The sequence below is a fragment of the Nelusetta ayraudi genome, unplaced genomic scaffold (genome assembly GCF_046127955.1).
Source record: "Nelusetta ayraudi isolate G7.1 ecotype Tasmania unplaced genomic scaffold, CSIRO-AGI_Nayr_v1 ptg000109l, whole genome shotgun sequence".
In the NCBI taxonomy this organism is placed as follows: Eukaryota; Metazoa; Chordata; class Actinopteri; order Tetraodontiformes; family Monacanthidae; genus Nelusetta; species Nelusetta ayraudi.
Genome location: NW_027466159.1, coordinates 597,486 through 618,980, shown reverse-complemented (window position 1 = coordinate 618,980; position 21,495 = coordinate 597,486). Strand labels below are relative to the sequence as shown.

The 21,495-nt window shown below is 50.2% G+C and overlaps 1 protein-coding gene across 1 annotated transcript; it reads right to left on the bottom strand.

Moving 5' to 3' along the window:
* Positions 1 to 5,870: 5,870 nt before the first annotated feature.
* dla (deltaA) lies at positions 5,871 to 12,052 on the bottom strand. Its single transcript, XM_076048785.1, has 11 exons — positions 11,427 to 12,052; positions 10,973 to 11,296; positions 10,523 to 10,583; positions 10,112 to 10,369; positions 9,179 to 9,239; positions 8,921 to 9,051; positions 8,431 to 8,600; positions 8,051 to 8,267; positions 7,188 to 7,968; positions 6,962 to 7,070; positions 5,871 to 6,869 (listed from the first exon to the last, which is right to left on the bottom strand). Exons 1-11 carry the CDS (start codon positions 11,445 to 11,447, stop codon positions 6,864 to 6,866), a joined length of 2,139 nt encoding a protein of 712 aa, XP_075904900.1. The 5' UTR covers positions 11,448 to 12,052; the 3' UTR covers positions 5,871 to 6,863.
* Positions 12,053 to 21,495: the final 9,443 nt, after the last annotated feature.

The following is a 21,495-nucleotide window of genomic DNA, read 5'->3' as shown; positions in this document are numbered from 1 at the left end:
TAGTTGCTAGTGAGACTTTGTGCCACTTCCTGTGCTGTGTGTGACATTTCGTTGCAATGTTGCAAACAGTCATGCAGCTCATTTGACCAGAGACCAAGAAACATGTAGGAACCCTGTTTTCACCACCGGCGCCAGAGAGTCACCAAAGAGGTTAGGATTAGCAAGCAGGAAGTTGGAGTGGTGGGACGGGTGGGAGGAGTCAAGGGATTTTTTATTTTTATTTTTTAAATTTCTTTTTTTTTTTGGGGGGGGGGGGGGGGGTTATGGAGGTGCGTTTAAAGTGGGACGACGGCATGCGAGAGAGAGGGGGGTCGTGGGTGGGGGGAGGCATCTGATTGGACAAGAGTCCCAAGTTTCATTCACCTTCAGTTTGTCTAATGCATGTTGACAATTTGACCTGAAAATTTTGTTTACCTCCTAAACAGATGTTATTTTGTTCCTCGTGTCCCCATACAGATTCCTTTGAAAAAAAAAAATGTTGAGAATTTTTTCAAATATCTTTTCATTGACATTTTCGATTAAGAAAAAGTTTTTATTGTGCTTTAATCTCCATCAGCTGGAGGGCAGCAGTGAGCTGGCTTTAACCGAAATTTAATTTAATTTAAACCATGGTCGACACGATCTGAACGTACAAACGTTAAAAGATTTGAAGTCTGAATTCTCACCCATCCATCTTGAAAAGCTCCGGTTGGGACCGCGCTGAGCAGGCCAGCGGTGGGAGGAGCTACTCATACCCGCTGTTAGCTACCGGCTGCTCTGGCAGCAAAAGAATGTGATTGGTCGGCTTTAAACACGACGAAGGGTTTTAACCATTTAACCTTTTTTTTTTTTCTTCCTGAATTCCCAGGTGGAATGTGAAACATTCCCCCTGCTATTTAACGTTTCGTTAAATAGCATTTTTAGCCCAAAATAAATAAATAAAAAAGCTAGTTTATTTATGTTTTGAGAGATTTTTCTTTTTTTGAGCCACTGGGGAAATTTTTTTGGGGTCCATTTGGGTCTTTGTGGTCACAACAAACTAAATTCAAATGCACTTTAAACACTTTGATGATTTTCCCAAAAAGACACAAAAAATACACAAATGCACTTCTTGGATTAAGTGAATTGAAGGTGAATGAAACACAATGCCGTTCGGGTGCGAAACTGGGAGGAGGGTGGGAGGGGTGGGGGGGTGGATGATGGACGGGGGTGGGGGGGTGGGGGGAGGGAGGGAGGGAGGGATCGATGCACAGCAGCGTGAATGAAATTCACCATCATCCATCTGACAGCTTTGTAACATTTTCCACAGGCGCCGTTGGTCGCCCCCCAGGATCATATACCTCGAAAACCAGAATGAGCGCCTCCTGGTGGCTCGGAGGGACACTATTTTCCTCAAATGAAATGTTTTTTTGTTTGTTTTTGGTGATGGAACGGAAAGAAGCGTTAGAGAGAAAAATAAAAACATTTCGGCTTGTTTCTAAACGTACGTAGTCTAATACATGCACACACGCACTCACACACACCGACAATTACCTCGGCGGTCCAATACAGGCACCGTGCTCCTGGTCTTTAAAGCTACATCAAACCAACAAACAGTGAAAGCTCAAAACACATCTGTTTACTCTATGATTTCTCTTTTTTCTTAAAAAAAAACAAAAAAAAAAACTTACTTAACGTACTTTAGTGTAAAGTTCCTGTACATCGCTGCGACGCTCAGTTTTTTTTTTTCCTGTGCTACTTTTTTGTCGCTCACGAGCCTTTGATGCAGAAACGAGGCAAAACGTTTAAAAAAAAATAAAATAAAACAGAATAAAGTGAAAAGCCATTTAGAGGAAGTTAAACTTACAACTATGACAAATCAATGATTTTTATCGGGATTTTTATTAAGTGTTTGTGTTTTTTGTCTTTTTGGGGTTCTGGTTGATAATACATGGGAAGTGTTTGTTGCTAAAAAAGAGAAAAAAGAAAAAAATGAAATAAACAAGAATAACTAAAAGCTTTTCTTGCAGCACTATTAAAGAAAAAAACCTTTGTAATGTTTTAGTAAAACTAAATTAATCATGATAATGTACAATCACCCCTTTCAAGTTTTGACCAAGTCAAACTGGTGATAATGTTGGTTATCACTTTAATATTTATTAGGATTTGATCTCTATGCACAGTTGAGTTTGCACATCATGAGAAGTAGATGTTGTCGTCCCCAGAAGTATTTGGCCTGAGATTGTTTTCTATTTTGTGTTTTCCTTTTTTTTTTTTTTTTTGTGGTATGCCTACAAGGCGATCTTTAAAAGAAGAAGAAGAAGAAAAAAAAAAGACCTTCAGTGTCCCTGCTTCTCTATCGGGTCCCTCAGTGGCGACCCCTAGAGGACTTTTCATGGTCGCTCGGCTTTAAAGTTTGGTTGACTTGAGTAGCTGGAACCAGCGAGATGTGATGTTTCAGGACACCCCCCCCCACCGCCACCACCACCTCAACCACTCCCCAAAAAAATATGTATCACTTATTCCGATTGACAAGGTCTTTCCAGCTGAGACTATTATTGGCATTAAATGTCCTCTTTTTCTCACGGAAAAAAAAGGAAAAGAAAACGAAAAACTGCTTATTTCCGTGAAGCGGGCCCAGCGGCTGTTGTTCGTCGGCTTCGGTTCTGAACGTTGCCGGACCGAAACGCCTCACACACTTACTCATAAGCTGAATAAAAATAATAGATTTAAAAAGAAAAAAAACGTTAAAAAGTAAACATTTTAACGCCAAAACTTTGGTGCTTTTTTTTTTTTTTTTTTTTTTTTTTTTGCTTTTTGTTGTTATTATTATTATTATTATTATTATTGTTGGTGTTGTCGTCGTTGTTGTCAGGAAAATCTTTACCTCATTAACCAGCTGCCAACACCGCGCTGCGGTCCGCGTTCGGCAAAATAAGCAGTGTTGAGCTGTTTCCGAGGTTTCACCCTCTGCAGTGGAAGTGGTTTCTTTTTGTCTGACGGACCCTTGTACAGTACTGTAATCTGTGTGCTTCGAAGCCATGTCAGCGCATTGTAACGTACTGTGTTTATGCCTTTTTACTTCGTTTGTGTTTTTTTTGTTTTTTTTTTCATTTCGCTTTGAGGGAGTTTCTTTTTTCTACGTTTAATATTTCTTTAACAGAGGTTGGAATATGACAAAAAAGGAAAGTGTCGTTTTATAGAGGGAGGGAGGGGAGGGAGGGAGGAAAAAAAACACTTGTCATGGTTAAACCACATCTTTTATGTATGAAAATACTAAAGGCATGATTTTAACTTTTTTTCTGAGAACCTAGATGTTGTACTCGATGAATTAATTGAATTTTGAAAATGAGTGATTTCAAAGAGTTCTTTCTCCAAATAAAAAAACCTATGGCTCCAAGGCAGCTGCCCTCTGTATTTCGTGTGTGTGTGTGTGTGTGTGTGTGTGTGTGTGTGTGTGTGTGTGTGTGTGTGTGTGTGTGTGTGTGTGTGTGTGTGTGTGTGTGTGTGTGTGTGAGTGAGTGAGTGAGTGAGTGAGTGAGTGAGTGAGTGAGTGAGTGAGTGAGTGAGAGAGAGAGAGAGAGAGAGTTCTGGAGCATCCAAAGCTACATATTACATTTGTATCTGAAAAATTGAGGCGTTTATACACCAATACTGTCTAAACAGATGCATAGAACTTTGAAAAAATGTCAAAAACTAAAACACGACTCTCCGAACATTTCATGGAAGAATGAGCACAAATCTTTACAGGAACGGAAAATATTTCTAAATCTTGGCTCCCACCTGGGTGAAGGGTTGAATTCAACCTACAATCCAGAATCGCTCTGCTTGATTTAGTTGCCGTCAGCCTGTTGCCTTCCCTCACACGTTTTTATATTGTTCATTAATGCAATTTGTTTGTGCTGTTTATCTCTATCTGAAGGACTCTTGGATATGAGGCCCCCTGCTGGCCACCCATGCTCCTTTGGTCATGGCTGCCTTTGTCTCCTGGGGGCGTTCACATGAGTCTTGTGTAGTCCAGTGAAACCAAACCCTGAAGAGTTGACTGTCTGGTTGAGGCTCGTTTGGGTTAGTCTGAGATCTCCAATGTGAACTAAAGAACTGCACTGTTGTCCACTGCAGGGAGGTGGTGTCAGTCCACTTTGAAGTGAACTCTGGAGCGTGTTTGTTTCTGATGTGAGCCCCATTCACTCCACTCACAGGAAGCGTACCACTTACCTCGCTGATCCCAAAAATAAGTTGTGGTCAGCTCTCATCATCATCGGCTCGTCATCTTCTCTTATGTGAGCATCTTATTGCCTAGCATCTCCTGTGATATGCTTGTATTCAAACCAGTCAATACCCGTGGGAGTAACAGCGGTTCATATACTGGTGTGCAGTCCAGATCAGCACTAAAATTAGATATAATAAATCGAGCATTTCCTGCGATTGCAAGGGATTTGTTGTCTACCCAAACTGTATGACCAAGGACCCAAATGACATTTGCAGTGAAAGGACTTTTCCTTACAATTTCTCGGCCCTTTGAGTTAAAATGTGTTTAAAGTGAGCGCAAAGAAGGACCAACTGAAAAGTTGCAACAGTGTATCATCCTCGTGCTGATTTGGACCAGGAAGCAGACCTTTTATGTGTGCACCTGGTCTGTGTTGGACCATTGGTCAATTGCTGGTCCGGTGGACACAGCTGTTAAAACGCCCACAGTCTTATTTTAACCGGACTGTTCTCTGTCTCTTGTCGTTCCGTCCTTTGCAAAGGCTTCGAGACGCAGCGCTTTCGAGTTCTTGTTTTTAATCTGACTATAACTCTTTCACCAGACGAGCACCTCGGCATGCCGTTACGTCCTTGTCTGATCGAACACCTTTAAACAAAGAGCGCCATCGTAACCACGGAGTAACATGCTCCAGGCGTCACTCCTCAACAACTTGACAGCTTTTTGCGGTCTGACCTTTGTCATATTCTTGACCTCTTTTACTGTTGAATCATTTGTAGTCAGTTCGCTGGTGGCCCACAAAAGGTCCCTCCAGGTGTTTGGTGACCATTTCTCAAAAGCCTAAACATATTTGTCAGGAGGAGGACGTACAAGCTGTCTTCTCTCTCTCTCTCTCTTTCTCTCTCTCTCTTTCCCTCTGTCTCTCTCTTTGTGTTCCACCCATACAGCTCGGCCCTTTGAAGGCCCCGGCCCGGCCGCCGCTGAACTCTGGCCAGAAGGCATCTGTTACTCGACAACATCTGTTGCTGCTACTCTCTTTTCTCCCAGCATGCCGAGGGACACGCAGCCTCTCCCGAGGGTGGCCCTTTGTGTGGCCACTATTGTCAATTCCATCATTGTCTGCTGATAATGCAGCGGGGTTATAAAACCCCTCCAGAGGCCAGCTCTGCCGCGCCGATGATTTACAGTTATTTGTGGCCAAACGCCGGCTTTTGTCGGGCAATTTGGGTCGAAAGCTACAGAAGGTTTAAAGAAGTAATTGTCACATGAAACGCATCACGACTTGGAGGAAAGCTAAATTCAGAGTTGGTAGGGAGGGAATAAAAAAAAATTAAAAAATCTCTTTCATAGAATTATTTGGAGAAGAACCCCAAAAGAATCGGAAGTCCGGAGGCCGTTTATCTTTGCCAGTGTGGATTTGGGAACCATGAATTACCTGACGCCTTCACTCGGGGAGAAAGAGGAGCGGTAAATCTAGCGTGGGGACATTGTTTTTTATGAATGGGCCCCTCTTCCATCTCCAGGGAGACACTCTCAACTTCTGGCAGCAGCCAACAGTGTCGGCATTGAAAAGCCCACCATGGGGTCGCCAGGGGAGGACAACAGATGTTACCGATTAACTCTGCTCACAGACCCCAAAGAAGAAGTGTTTTTTTTTTTTTTTTCAATCTTTTGGTTCCAGATGGACAAAACAAGTTGGACACAATTATTTTTTTACATTTAGCAATATTTATTTGGAAAAATAGTCTTGGCTAATTCCTTCATTCAAAAAGGTTAAAGGAGACAGTAAAAAAAATCTTTACAGTACAATCCCTCTTAAATAACAATTTCTTTTTTAAAACAAACAAACAAACGAAAACAAAATAAAACAAGTCCCGTTGACCTGAAGTGCCTTTGCAAATATCATAAATTTAAAAAAGCCAACTTAAATAATAACAAACATCACAATATACAATACAAAATAAAAATAACACAAAATACTTAAATTAACTTAAATTAAATCATAATTTTAAACAATAACTTTTTTCTTCTTTTCTTTCTTTATTTTACAAAAAATCTGTATGTAAAAAAAACAAAAAAAAGCATTTCTTTAATTAAGACCAAAAAATTTCAAAGTTCTCATGCTCCAAAAAGCAAAGACAAAGGAACAATACTATGTCGTAAAAATGTTGTGGAGGGAAGACAACGCACTTCAGTTTTAACACAGTGATCAAGTACATACAGTCTCCACAGGTGTAGTGTGAACAGCCTCGTGAAGAACAGGCCAGTATGGCCAAACATCCACCGTTTGATGCAGTTCCTGCGCTCAGCAACGGCTTGTGGGGTCAAGAAAAGGCCTGGGTGCAAATGTTGCAAAAACTAATAATCGTAATGTCGCACTATTTCTACTTAACCCCTCCCTTTTTGTTTGTTTTTCCAAAGCAGAAAGCTAAGTGACAGTTTACCTTTAACCGTAAACTCTGATAATATTTTCCTTTTTTTATTTTACCCTGCCAGTTCTGTTAACCCACAGGCCGCCACTGCCTGCGCTTAGTTTCCAGTAGAGAACCAGCTCACTCTGAATATCAGTTAAACGTCTCGGTATCAGCAGCAGTCTCAAGGCGGGACACCTCCCCCTAGGGTTAGAGCAGCATCTGAAGGAGTTTAAAAACTCTCCCATAGAGCAAAACATAGCAACGGGCAGCCTATCAGAGGCCTGTTACACCTGCAAGAGAAGAAGAAAACATTTAGTGAATTGTGTCAGAAATATAACCTGAACAAGAACCTGAACCAAAAAAAATGGGTGTAAAAACTTACCTCGGTTGCAATTATACATTCGTCCTTTTCCTCTGACATCACAAACACAGATTTGTACTTGGTGTCCGCACATGCAGACATTTCTGGGGCATTCTTTTCTGATTCATCACTGCCAAGGTAGAAGAAGAAGAAGATATTAAAAACAAAACCCCAATTAGCGTTGTCCTGTACGTTAATGTCAAAAACTGGCATCGTTTGTCCCGCTTGTGGTCAAAAATGTATTTACCATTTTATTCGTTTGCTGCGTTTCTCCTCAAACTCGAAGGAGTCCAGCGATTGGCACTTGTCCTCGCAGGCTGCCTCCAGCATCGCCTCCTTGGCCGCCTGCTCGTGGTTGACCTCGTGCACGAGGTTGTAGTCCGCAGGCGGATGGCGGCTCTTGTAGCTGCTCCTCCCCGGCGACGAGCCTTCATCTGGGTCACTGCTGCAGAAGTCCATCTTCTTGTTGATGTTCTTGACACCTGGAGTGGGCATGGTATGGACTGCCAGGTCCCTGTCGCTGCGGTGGCAGTTGTTGGTCAAGTTATTGATCGTCTCTCCTTCCACCACACTCTCCATTTGCCCCCCACGCTGGGATTTGGAGCGGACAAATCCAACGAGCACGGCGCATCCCGCCAGGAGCAGCAGCACCAGGGCCACTCCGGAGCCGACGGCCATCCACGGCACCTCGGTGCCACGGATCGCTGCGTGCTCGGGAAGAAGAAACTGGCAGTTCCTTCCGCCGTAACCTGGCACGCAGGCGCACACATATCGATTGTTTCTTTCGTGGCAGGTGGCGCCATTGTGGCAAGGGTTGTGTTCGCATCGGCTAATGGGGGAACTGCAGTTGCGGCCGGTGTACCCTGGTGGGCAGGTGCAGGTGTATCCATCTGGTCCTTCCTGACACGTCCCACCGTTTTGGCAAGGGTATGCCGAGCACTCATCTCCGGTGTGGTCACAGTTCATCCCAGTGAAACCATCAGGACACTGGCACAGGTAGGAATTGACGAGATCCACGCAGTGTGCACCTGAGGACGGAGAGTCAAGTTTGAATCAAGTTTTGGAACGTTCCATCTCATCTAGTCTTTCCAATGTCAGAAACCCTCTTACCGTTGGAACAGGGGCTGGAGCTGCAGTGGTCAATCTTCTTCTCACAGTTGAACCCTGCATAACCAGTGGGGCACTGGCAGAAGTAGCCACCATCTGGGTTGTCAGTGCAGCGGCCGCCGTTGGAGCAGGGCCCATCGGCACACGTCATGGCGCTCAACTCGCAGTTGTTGCCGTAGAAGCCGTGTGGACAAGTGCACTTGTACGTGTTCTCCAAATCCTGTGAAGAGGGTGGAGATATAACGGGACCTGGCATCAGAATCTGGCAGCTGTTTGAAAGATCTAACTTGTTTACATTTCTGGGGAGTCTTTTCTGGCACCGTGTCAAATCAGAAGGGGGCAACACAGCCGCTGCCTGCATCGTGGCGGAGAACAGTGCTTACCGTGCAGCTTCCGCCGTTGCGGCAGGGGTTCCCAGCGCATTCGTTGACCTGGGTCTCACAGCTGGCCCCAGTGAAGCCGGGCCGGCAGGAACAGGTGTAGCTGCCCTGGCCCGTGTTGCTACAAGTGGCTCCATTCATGCAAGGCTTGTGGTGGGTGCAGTAGTTGAGATCTGGACGGACACAACAGCACATGTGGATAAGCCGCAGGCCAACAACTGGCGGGACGACAGCGGTGGGGCCAGAATGGCCCCTTTTGTCTGCCGGCCCACTCGACTCTTTATATTACTCTTTTCCTCCTTGCAGAGTTCAAAGCTGCTTTGTCATCAGGATTTTTCCAGTCATCTGCTAGCCTTAGTATCCCTGACATCCACTTTGAGCTTTGGACTGTGATTAATTGCCACCAAAGTTGACAAGGAAACACTTTTTCCCGGGTACAATTAGAGATACCCACAATGTCCCAAAGTCCACATCGCCCTCTTTGTCTCCTCACCTTGGTTGCAGAAGAGACCTCCCCAGCCCTCCTGGCAGTTGCATTGCCACGGCTGCTGGCAGGTCCCGTGCAGGCAGCCTGGGTAGCGGATGCACTCGTCACAGTAGCGGCCCTTGAATCCCACCCTGCACCTGTTTGTCGAAGCAATTAGGAGGGAAACACCGGTCAGCCCACTCGCATTACCTCTGATGTCCCGCTAATGAATGAACACCCCAGTGGACTAGGGGGAGTTTGAGAGAGAAGGAAGGGGCCACTTACTTGCACTCGCCGGGTTTCTCGCAGAAACCGTGCTCGTCGTCGCAGCCCGGCAGGCAGATGGCTGCAGAGGGACAGGGGGAAGAAAGCCATTTTAAGAGCCGGGAACTCGACAACTTGGAAAAAGTTTCCTTCTTGTTTTTTCTGCCTTAAGCTCATCCCGCCATGAGCAGCGTGGAAGAATTTTCTGTGCTCAACATTGTGCTGAAACAAAGGGTGGGGGTGTGTGAATTTGAATCAATGTGTGTGTGTGTGTGTGTGTGTGTGTGCGTGCGTATGTGTTGGACACGCTCACACACACACACATACACATTCATACCCCCTCAAACCACCCCACCACCCTCTCTCCTTTTTTCTTCGCTGCGGGTCAACACTCTTTTATTCATTCTGCACACACACGCGCACACACGCACGCACACACACACACACACACCCCTCTTAATGTCTCGGATTGGGGTAGATAAGAGTGGACAGCTGGCGAGTGTGTTGCCAGTGCTCGACAGCTGCTCCATTGTCTCCTCACTGCCGGCAGCTGCCCACTTCAAACAATACCTCCCCCGCCTCGGCCAATCAGGGCCCGGCCCACTAGCGCACCAGCCAATGGGGAGGTCGCATGTAAATTTATGGCACGCGTGAGATTATTCCCCAAAACTTTCCTTAGAATAAATCAAGTGGTCGTGTGTGTGTGTGTGTGTGTGTGTGTGTGTGTGTGTGTGTGTGTGTGAGAGAGAGAGAGAGGGGGGGGGGGGGGGGGCGTGGTGTTTTCGCACAAGTTGCCTTCTAACGGCACTCTGGGGATCCGGTTACAGACCCCACCAGAACAACACAGAACTTATAGGGACTCGGCACCAGAACTTGCAATTACACACACCGCACACGCGCGCGCGCACACACACACGCGCGCTCTACCCAACGGCAACCCCTCGTGGTACTCACGCTCGGTGCAGTACTGGCCCTTCCAGCCGGCGTCGCACACGATCTCGCCGCGCTCCCCACAGGTGAAGTGGCCGAAGGCGTCATCCCGCGGCCGGCAGAAGACCGAGCAGCCGTCGCCGTAGTAGTGCTCGTCGCACACGAAGCGGTACGAGTACTTGAGCTCCGTGCGGCCGCTCGTGTGCAGGTCCTGGGACCAGTCGTCGCCCACCGTCAGGTGCCGCTGCGTGGCCATGGTGCTGATGACGCGGTCCGGGTTCTCTGAGGGGCGGCAGCCAGGGAGAAAGAGGGAGAGAGGGAGAGAGGGAGGGAGGGGGGCAGGGGGTGAGTGCGTCGGTGAGGCGGATAAAGGGGATGAATGAAGTGTGTGTGTGCCCGCGCGCGTGCGCGTCCCTCCCCCTTCCTCCCTCCTACCTGTAGAGAGGTCGTCTTTGGAATCGGTGTGTAGTGCCTCGATGATCAGTGAGAAGGTCCCCTGGGGAGACACATGGCGTGGTGAGACAGGTGGCCGGCGCTGATAACATCGAGCAGAGGCCCGAGGCGAGAGCTCCCGTCCCCGCCTCGGCGAACACAAGCTGCCCCGCTGAAACCAAACACCTGCAAACTTTCTGCTGCATGCGCTTACAAACGGCCCCGAGTCGTGCGTCTTTACGCACGGACCCCTCCCTCCTCCATCTCATCATCATTATCACCATAACCCCCCCCCCCTTTTTTTTTGCCCTCCCCAGTCTGCCATTAAACAACACACACATACAAAAGGGCGCGACTCCTCTCCCTCCCCCGCCCCAACACACACACACACACACACACACACACACACACACACACACACACACACACACACACGCTCCTGCTGCCACTTACCGGCCACGTGAAGCCGAAGTTGATGCGCACGGGGTTCGTGAACGCGCTCTCCGGGATGGCGTCGGGCACCTGGAAGGAGTTGGAGCCCAGCACGGGCGTTACGGCGCCGCCGTACGTGCACGGCGGCTCCGGCGAGGCGTTGGGCTGGTAGTGCTTGAGGCAGATGCGGAAGAAGGTCTGACACTCGCACTGCTGCTGCTGCTGCTGGTAGGAGGAGGCGGAGGCGGCCAGGGATGCGCCCCGGCAGCAGTTTCTGTTGCCCTGCGCGCCCTTCTTGTTGAGGAACTCCTGCAGCTTGAGCTCAAAGACCCCCGAGCAGGACCCCTGAGGAGACACGGGTACACAGAGTTTAGCTGTGCTGCTGCTGCTGCTGCACACACACACACACACACACACACACACACACACACACTGGGGTGATGCTGTGACGGGAGGGGTAGGTGGCGGGTCTTACCTGGCTCAGCATCACGGACATGACGGCAAGAGTCAGCAGGACGAAGCGGCCCTAAATAAATACATAATAAATAAAGAATAAATAAGGTGAAAGGTGTCGGGCGGGCTCGGCCGCTCCTCAGGCTGCCTCCTGTCCTGCGCTTCAGTCCCTCTGCTGCTGAAGACGCATCGAGCGCGTCTGTGTCGCCTCTCGGTGGTTTCTCCTCATCGGCCGCTCTCACTCATGTCCCGCAAGTCGAGCCGCCGGCCGAGTAAATCCCCAGGAAACAAGTCTGTGAAAATCAAACGCGTTCGTGTCCTCCAGGTCCGCCGGGAAGTGTAATCCAGTGCGTGATTTAAAAAAAAAGAAAAAAAAGAAAGAAAACAAGGAGAAGAAGAAGAAGAAGAAGAAGAATCAGGAGGAAAAAAAGAAGCGGGAGCTCCTGGTTTCTGGCTGAGGACAAAAAGTGAGGAATCTTCAAGGAAGCGCGCCCGTGTGTGTGAGTGTGTGTGTCTGTGTGTGAAGTTCTCGGTCGAACCCGGTGTTGGTTTCACTGGTCCAACAACATGCTTCCCCTCCTGACGTCTCTCTCTCTCTCTCTCTCTCTCTCTCTCTCTCCTCTCTCCGTCAAGCGCGCCTTATGTGTGTCTCCAGCCAGGGGAGCCCGCGGCCGGTTATATACGGACCGACACATGCTATGGTAATAACATGCAAATAGACCCCCCCCCCCCTCCCCACCACCACCACCCCTCTCCCCATGTCGACTTCACCTCCCAATCTGGCCCTGCTACTCCACAATGTGAGCCCAGTCAGTGCCCCCCTCCCACCTCCTCACCCTACTCCTCCCCCTCCACCTCCATCCACAGCCACTTTATTTTCTCTATACCAACAAATAAGGGGAAAAAAACGAGGGGGGGGGGGGGGGGGGGGTTTGGAAGTATTTTCAGCCGAGTGATAACCGGAAGTGCGCGTCGCTCCGTCGCGGAGGGGTTTGAGAACCTGTTGGACGGTGAGACGGGGAGTTTCGAGGGCACGTGGATAAGGCTCGTTGGAAGTCAACATCCGCTCGGCTTCCTCAGCTTTTGTTTTTTTTTAGTTTATTTTTTATTTTTTGTTTTGGGTGGGGGTAGGGGCTGGGGGCTTAGGTAAGTGTTTATTGATCGATTGGAAGGAGTTTGTGGAGCTCTCGGCGGCACCGCCCCCTTTTTTTCTGTAGGGATATTGATGGCACGAGGTCGGATTGATCTGTCCAGCTGTTGGCTGATGGGGAAAAAAATCTTCCTGTTTTTTTTGTGTGCATTGTGCCGCCCCCACCCCCAACCTGCCAACCCTCCACCCACCCACCCACACACACACACACACACACACACACACACACCCTTTGAAAAGTACAAAAACCTTCAACCTTCTGAGTGGGAAGTTGATGGAAAAGTTGTTTTTCTTGGTCAAACCAGAGCTCAGTTAATTGTTTACCAGCCCTCCTCCTCCTCCTCCTCCTCTCCTGCCCCCCTCATCCACCACGCAAACGATGACGTCACTTTTGGTGTTTGTGAGAAGAATTCGCCGCTTTGAGGAGGAAACTAAAGAAAACATTCCTTGGCTGGAGGCGCTGCTTCCCGTTTCATTTTCCTCCAACCTTCTTCTCATTCTTATTCTGGGATGAAAAAAAAACACGCATCTTCTATCAATGTGTGTGTGCGTGTGTGTGTGTGTGTGTGTGTGTGTGTGTGTGTGCGTGTGTGTGCGCGAGCGCGCACTCCCAAGTCGCTCGCGTGGCCAACATGAGGGGAAACTTTTGTTATCCTCGCTCTCCCTCCCTCCCTCTCTCTCTCTCTCTCTCTCTCTCTCTCTGTCCCTCTCCCTGTGTGTGTGTGTGTGTGTGTGTGTGTGTGTGTGTGTGTGTGTGCTGGAGCAGCAAGTTCCCCCCGCCCCCCTCCCTCAGCTGTATGGTAATTCGGCCAGCACCTGCTCTCCCTTCAATAACAGCGTGTGCGCGCGCCTCCCTCGACTGGGCGCGCGACCACACACATCTCCCAACCCCTTCTTCTTCTCCCCGTGAACACGCGCGCGCGCGCACACACACACACACTCACACACGCACACACACACACACGCACACACACACACACACTCACTTTTCTACACTATAAAAAAAAAAAAAAAAATCAATGACCACCTTTCTTTAAAAAAAAAAAAAAAAAACCCCAGTAGGCACTTGTGGGAAACGAACGCAGTGTATCACTGTCAGTGTGCACGTTCATGTTCCCCCTCATACGAGGATTATATATATATATATATATATATATATATATATATATATATATATATATATATATATCTTTGTTTTTTCTTCAACCTTTTGTAATTGCGCGTAGCAAGGTGCACAGCGGTGACGCGCTTTTTTTCTCTGTCCCCCACTTCACATCCGGAGTCACCTTCACTTTCAACGTCACGTCACTACGGGTTACTGATCACCTCCAACAACCAATCAGCGTCCTCGTCCATTCATAAACCTGTGTGTGTGTGTGTGTGTGTGTGTGTGTGTGTGTGTGTGTGTGTGTGTTCTGAGCCGTGACCGTCACAATTAGAGAGATAGAGACGGTTCCAATCGACCGGAAGTGGAAGTTTTACAGCTCTACAGAGGTTCGGACTGGGAAAAATCATTAACTGCTGCGATTGATCCTTCCGCTGGTACTGCTGGTAATCAATCGGGCAACAATTGTGACGTCACATCATGACGTCAGATCAGACCATCACATCATAACACAACAAAACACCTTCCAGACTCCGGGAAGTATCGTGAGTGCAGCCTAGGACCAGGACCTGAAGTAAAGTATGATGTTATGAAAGGTATGAAGTGAGCATGCGTGATTCTAGTGATGCCCTGCCCGGGTGGAAGGAACACCCGGGAGTCACGTGAGCAAACCAGCAGTCCAACTTCCGGTCCGCTGTCTGGACGGAACCCCCATTGGACTGCTGCTGCACAAAGACCCTGAGGTCGGACTGTTGAGCGCTGGGAGTGCATGAGGGGGAGGGGCGTTGAGGAGCACGACACGCCTTCAGACGCCGTCAGACCCCTTACAAGCCATCTGCCACCAAGCCCCCCCCCCCCCCCACCTCCTCATCCAGAAAACGGCGTTTATTTCCCCGCTGCTGCTGCTCTCCTCCTCCTCCTCCTCCTCCCCTTTCTCTCCTTCCTCCATCCCTCCCTCCTTCTCAAGCGCACGTCTCCTCGCGCCGCTGTCCTGTCCGCCCGCCCGGGCTCCGTCTCCTCCACTGGAAGCATGTTAAAGGACCTGTAACGGTATGGGCCCTCCGGGGCCATATGGCGAGGGGGTGGGGGGTGTCTCTCTCTCTCCCTCTCTCTCTCTTTCTTTCTTTCTGTCTCCCCTCACCCCTTTTTTTTGGTCTTCTGGTCCCCGAAGAGGAGACACCACATGGTCGCTCGTGGGAACGTAAACACGGCGCGCATCACACGATATCGATCATATGAAGCGATGACCCGGGTGGGTTGGAGGAAGGAGGGAGGGGGCACATAGGGAGTGAGTGTGTCGCGCGTGGTGGTTGGGGGTGACGAGCAATCGAGTTCTCTTTTTTTAACACTCATACCTCGACATCGGGAGCAAAAACAAAACAAAACAATCAAACAATAAAACGGGGTGGTGGTAGGGGGGGTTGCGGGTATTGACACGTCTTCATCACCCCCGCAGTGAAAACTTCCGAGCCCCGTCACTCAACGCACGGTGCGGTGCCAGCGAGGCAGTGACACGAAGGGATGGACGGATGGAAGGGGGAGGGAGAGGGGCGGGGGGGGGCTCTTGAATCAGCACTTTCGCAGGACTCGACTCTCCAAAAATTCCAAAACATTTCAAACTATTGTTTCAACAATCAGCAAAATAGTTCATAATTCATCAGATCTTCTCTGCTCTCGCTCTCTCTCTCTCTCTCTCTCTCTCTCTCTCTCTCTAAACCACGTGGTTTCCTGGCTGTGTTGGCCCCACCCACTGGTCTACCTGCCCCAACAGGCATCAACAGGCTCCCTTTGTGTCCAGATCAGATTACCGACCAGCTGCTGGAAGTGCTGCTGCTGCCGCCGCCGCCGCTGCTGCTGCTGCTGGAAGACGAGGAGCAGGAGGGGAGGGGGCACGCGCAGGGAGACGCACGCGGCTCCCCTCGGCTTCCCACGGCTCCTGCCTCTCGCGACTTCATTTGCATACCCCGCTGTTTACAGGGGAGGGGGTACGAGGGTTGGTGGGGGTTGGCGGCTGACGTTCGTTGATGGGAAGAGTGGCGCAGTAATTACGTGCATGAGGGGCCCGGAGAGACGCGCCTGGCGAGCGTGCTCGCGCGCGCGCGCGGTTAAGCGTGTGTGGGGTGGGGGCGGCGGCGGGGGCGGGGCGGATCTAGCCTACGTTGGCCGGTCGCGTGCCAGTGTTTGTGAAGGCACATCTGTCGCGCGCAGCGTTCCCCCCCCACCCTTTCCCAAACAAGAGTGACGCAGCGCAACATATGCGGGTCCCTAATGAATAAAATCGATAACTCGACAAACTGATACTGCGCGTCGTGACACGTTTACCCACAACAAGCACTTAAGTTGATCATTGGGGCCCTGGAGACGCTGCTGTTAAACAAACTAGTGGAAAGTTCAGCAGCAGGAAGTACAGGAAGGGCATTTTTTTTTTTTTTTTAGTTTTGTTTGTTTGTTTGTTTATTTTTTTTTTTTTTAGCTTTGGGGGAATATGTATTTATATATATTGTGTATACATTATACATGCACATATGTGTATATGAGTCTTAACAAACAATTCATGCTAGCATGTTTATGTTGACATAAACTTCACTAATGCAAGTTGAAAAAACATTAATAACGTCATAATTCTTCTTCGTATTTGTTTGAGGGCTCACAATGAAGTTTATTTGAATAAAGCCACCAACCCTTAATTTGTGAGTTAATATTGCTGCTCAGTTCTAACGTCACCACTAGAACTGACCTGGAGCTACAGCTAACCGCTAGAAGGTGGAGCGTGTTGTTTCCGGAAACTTTAACAAAACTGACTTCTTGTCCTTCTGCTGGCAGGTCAGATCCTGGGTGGGAGCAAGACCAAGCCCCACCCAGTTTTGGAGCAGCATGTTTAGCCCTCTGTTGATAGCCTGCTGCTAAACAGTCTAGGCTCTCTCGCTCCTCCACTGCCTCAGTGGGGTTAATCACCACCATGAGTGACAAGAGAGTAACTGGAGGAAGTCCTGCCCCTCCGTCACCACCTCCGCTCTCTCTAACTCTGTCTCCCTGCCATCATCATTATCATCCTCCTCCTCCGGCAGCAGCATCTGCCCAGAGAGCGACAGATGCAGGCACCTGCGTGGTGTGACCCCCCCAACCCCCTTCAACCAGACCTCCTTTTCAACCTTCCCAGGGACCTGCAGCTCCCCACCACAATGGCTGGGTTGGATGGGAGGGGAGGAGGGGGTGGGGGGTGGGGTGGTGGTGGTGGTGGTGGTGGTGGTGGTGGTGGGGGGGGGTAACCAAACACTGGTCGTCCCCTCAGGACAGCCAGCCACTCTCTCTCTCTCTCTCTCTCTCTCTCTCTCTCTCTCTCTCACTCTCTCGGCAGCACAATCTGTCGTACGACTGCTCATTTCAGACATCACATCATCCGGAGGGAGGGGAGGGGGGAAGAGGTTGGAGAAGGGGTGGGGGAGAGGGGGGAGTGGGAGTGAGTACAGAGGTGGCTGCCCTGGCTACAGCGTGAAGTGCCGGCTCGCCGCTTTTTAAACAAGTGGGCTCAGGTTTTTCGCCTGAAAGGAACTCCACAGCCCCCGCCCCCAACACCCCCACCCCTCTCCAGGGGTCCCGAGGCCCCGCCAGAGGGGGGAAGTAGGTGGTGGTGGTGGTGGGGGGAAGCGGCAGGTGCTGGTTGAGCGAGAGAGAGGGAGCGAGGGAACGAGGGAGAGGGGCTGACCAGGTTACACATGAGAGGGGGGAGAGAGGGAAGAAAAAAAAAAGGTTTGTGTTTGTGCGGGAACACCGGCAGCCCGACGGTGGCGCCGTCAGAACCTCCTCCATCCCATCTCTCAGCTGCCGTCGGGCGACAGAGGATCCACACGCACCTGTTGTCACAACCTCCCCCCACCCGTCCCCCTTCCTAACCCCTCCCACCTTTTGTGTCCAGCTAGCGTTAGCCACACCTCAGGAATTCTGCCCTCATCCCAGGAGAGCGAGAGAAAGAGAGAGAGAGAGCTGAGCAGAGCTGCGGTGGGGGGATCGTGGAAGGGGCGGCGCCAAGACAGAGGGGGAGGGGCGTGGGGGGGCTGCGGCAGCAGGGAAGCTTCAGGGGGGAGACGAGACGAGGCCGAGGAGGAGGGAGGATGACGGGGGGTGTGCGTTCCTCCGAAGCCCTCCGCTGTCCTCCGGGCTCCTCTCCTCTCCGGGGGTCTCTGTCCAGAGAGCCCTGTCCTAAATCACTGGCCCCTGGGGGCCGGCGCTCCATTGTGAGGAGATGGCCCCTGCAAGCTGGGCCGCCAGCTGCCACTGCTGCAGCGTCATGGCCCCTCCTCCTCCTCCACCTCCTCCACCTCCTCACACACCCTCCACCTTCAGCACCGTGACAACGCTCCCAGTGGCCGGGATGTGGTTTGGGGGGGCACAGACCGGCCCAGCTAACCCCCTCCAGGGTGGGGGTTGGGGTGTAGGGGTGTGGGTGGGGGTCGGGGGGGTATGGAGGCCCACAGCATTAAAAAGGACTTTAAGGAGACTTTTCCAGAATGCGACACCTTTTCTGGCCAAACATTAATGATGACGGACTCTCCGCCGGGTGACGGTGCACGACACGACCAACCTGCGCCGACCCTGTGGCCGTCAGCGGCCGAGTCAACGAGGGCCGAGCCGGGTCGGGGGGACGTAACTCATGGTGGGGTGGCGGCGATGGGAGATGATTCCAGTTGAGGAATCTTGGAGTTTCCTGAGGTTCTCGTTCCTTAACGCTGACACTCAAACCTTGGGGTACCTTCAGACTAAAGACAAATTAACAGACATTTTGAATCGTGATCTCTGGGTTTGGATCTCGTTTTTTAAGGGGGGGAGGGAGGGGGTGACGTCAACAGGGTCTTTGTTAGTTGTTGGCTCCAGGGACTTTCCTTCTTCCTGGAAAGACAACAGGAAGTGTTTGAAGACAACTTAGCCTTAAAGTTTTTTACTTTGGTATGATTTGGTATGACAGGACTGAGTGCAATCCTGCGTGCTTTCATTGTTTTTTTGGACAGTTACAGACAAACTGTTTTGGTTCTTTGAGGTTTGGATTAGTCTTTGTCCAAGGCCCTGTTTACACCAAACCAGTTTCCAGAGTGGGACATTTGAAATATCTGCCTTGTGTTAAGTTCATACTAAGGGGCCATTTACACAATTACAGGTTTCTTTGAAAACGCACAAATATTTATGCGGTTCGGCCTTGTGTTTACATGAAGCCACCGTTTTCTCTGAAACCGCTCAGACCGAAACCGTTTTTTTGAAAACACCGCCTTCCTCAGATTAGTGTAAACGCCGAAGCCAATCTTTTTTGGAAACACTGATGTCACAACTTTAAACCTCTCCCCCGCCTTGCAACCTGAGCGGCCGTGAGGTGCAGGAAACGGAAGTGACAAAAATGTTAGCGAACATTTACTGACAAGACTCCCAGTCAATCTTAACATGGACCTCTTAAGGCTTTGTGTTCTAAAGTGACGCAAAGCACAAGTTCAACTGTGTCATTTATCCACACCATCTTTTCACAAGTTATCTTTCTGTCTGTGTTCTGTGGTGCTAATGTTTTTAGCAAGCTCCTGCTATCTTAAACGCAACGTGCTTCAGGTGCTCTTCTTCTTTTTCTGCCTTCAGGGAGTAAACTTGTGCTGCCACACCAGGCCTGGCATAGGTACTGCATCTTTTCCAGTTGTTTCCAGCGTATCTGTGTAAATGTGAAATTTTTTGAATACGGCTTTTGGTTAAACACTTTTTTTGCGTGCGGTTGCAAAAATGTGCGGTTTCAAAAAAATCCATCTCCATGTAAACGGCCCCTAAGTGCAGCAAGCGGCTAAGTTTTGTCGAACTTCCTGTTATCTTCAACCCTGTTCTTCTTCTTCTTCTTCTTCTTCTTCTTCTTCTTCTTCTTCTTCTTCCTTCTTTGTTTTCTTTCCGCTCCTGCTTTCTTCATCCTGTGGCATCATGTGACCTCTGCTGCCAAATCACATGACGGTAAAACACAGCATTCACTTTTCCATTGTTCATCCTTTTTGTTTTTTAAAGCCTACTTACAGAGGTTGGAGATTTTAGGAAGCGTCGACATGTTCAAACTGTTCGTATTTTTGGACTTTTGTGAAGGTTGTTGCGCGATGAAGGTCAACAGGATGACTCGCGTTGTGTGTGTGTGAGGCGAAGGGTTCAGTTCAGAGGGGGCGGAGTTCCGTACGACGCTGAACCGTGCTGCCTCGGCAGACGACACTGTTGCCGATTCACAAAATGAACTCTGGCTTGTGCTTTTTTCCCCTTCTTTCCTTTATTATATTACACACACACACACACACACACACACACACATACACACACGCCGCCGCAGCCTGGAGGATTTTCCCATCCATTTCTGAGGAGGGGGATAGGGATGGGGAAGGGGGGTCTCCATTGTGCGCCGTCTAATGATGATTGTAATGATGGCTTGTCCATCTTTGATAAGAAACAGCACGCCCCTCATTAAAGGGCCCGGGGCCCCGAGTTCTCAGGGCTGCCGCTCGGCCGCCCGCTCACACACACACACGCAGAGCGGGACAGCAGGCGGAGGGGAGGCGAGACGACACCCGTGGCACACGCCTGTTGACCGAGCCACAAAGCAAAAGCGTGTGACACTCGCCCACCCCCCCACCACTCCCTCCCCCTCCGTCCCCCGCTCCCATTGTCCTCCCCCGTGGCTCCCACAGACAGGACCAATCCTGTTACCCCCCCTCCCACTCCCACACACACACAAACACACACACACACACACACACACACCACCACCACCTACAATTACAAAAAACACACAACACACACTCTCCTATTGCTGCCCACTACACACACACACACACACACACACACACACTCACACACACACACACGCACACACACACATACACACTCTGGTCCTTTTCTCTCCTCTCGTAATCAATTTTACCAATCAGCTGATCCCACGCTCCTCACACGCACACACACACACAAACAGTCAGCTGCTGCCTGAGGTGTGTGTGTTTGTGTGTGCGCGTGCGTGTGTGCGCGTTCCAAGGTTCGGAGCTGCAGTGATTTGTTTTTCCCACGATTTTTTTTTTTATTATTATTTTTTTTAGATTTCCTCAGGGCGTGTGATTGACGTGGATGGTGTCTTTCTCTGGGATGTTGGAGGAGGGTGTGGCAGGTGGGCGGGGTCTTAGGGATGCTGGATGGTGGTGGGGGTGGGGGTGTTGGTGGTGGCGATGGTGGTGGAGGTGGGGGGGGGGGCGGGGCCGGCGGCTGCCGGGGTCAGGCCTGTGTGTCCTGGGAAAGTTGGGTTCTCCATTTAAATGTGCACATGTTGCGGCCTTCTGGTGGCTGCGTGAATGCGCACGGTGACAGATGGCCCCGGCCCATAACTATAGAGTCCGAGCAGCGCGGTCCCTCGGGGGAGAGGAGAGAGAGTGGGGAGGGGTGGGGGGGTTAGGGGTGGGGGCGAGGGGGCATTGGGGGTTGGCGGGTGTGGCGAGAGGAGCGCTCAGCTGATCCCTAACCAAAAAAAAGATGAGAGAAGAGGAGGAGGAGGAGGAGGAGGAAGAAGAGGGATGGTGCTGTGTGTGTGTGTGTTTGCATGGATGTGGGGATGGTGGAGGTGATGGTCTTAATCCTCCCCCTACACACACACACACACACACACACACACACACACACACACACACACACACACACACTCTCTAAATTGAGTTAATGTATTTTGCCAGTCTGCAGACTGCAGTAAGAGGCCCCGGCGGCTGGTGATTAGGTGTCTAGTTTATCAGATGGAAGGAGACTGTGTGTACATGAGGAGAATGGCAGCTTTGTGTGTGTGTGTGTGTGTGTGTG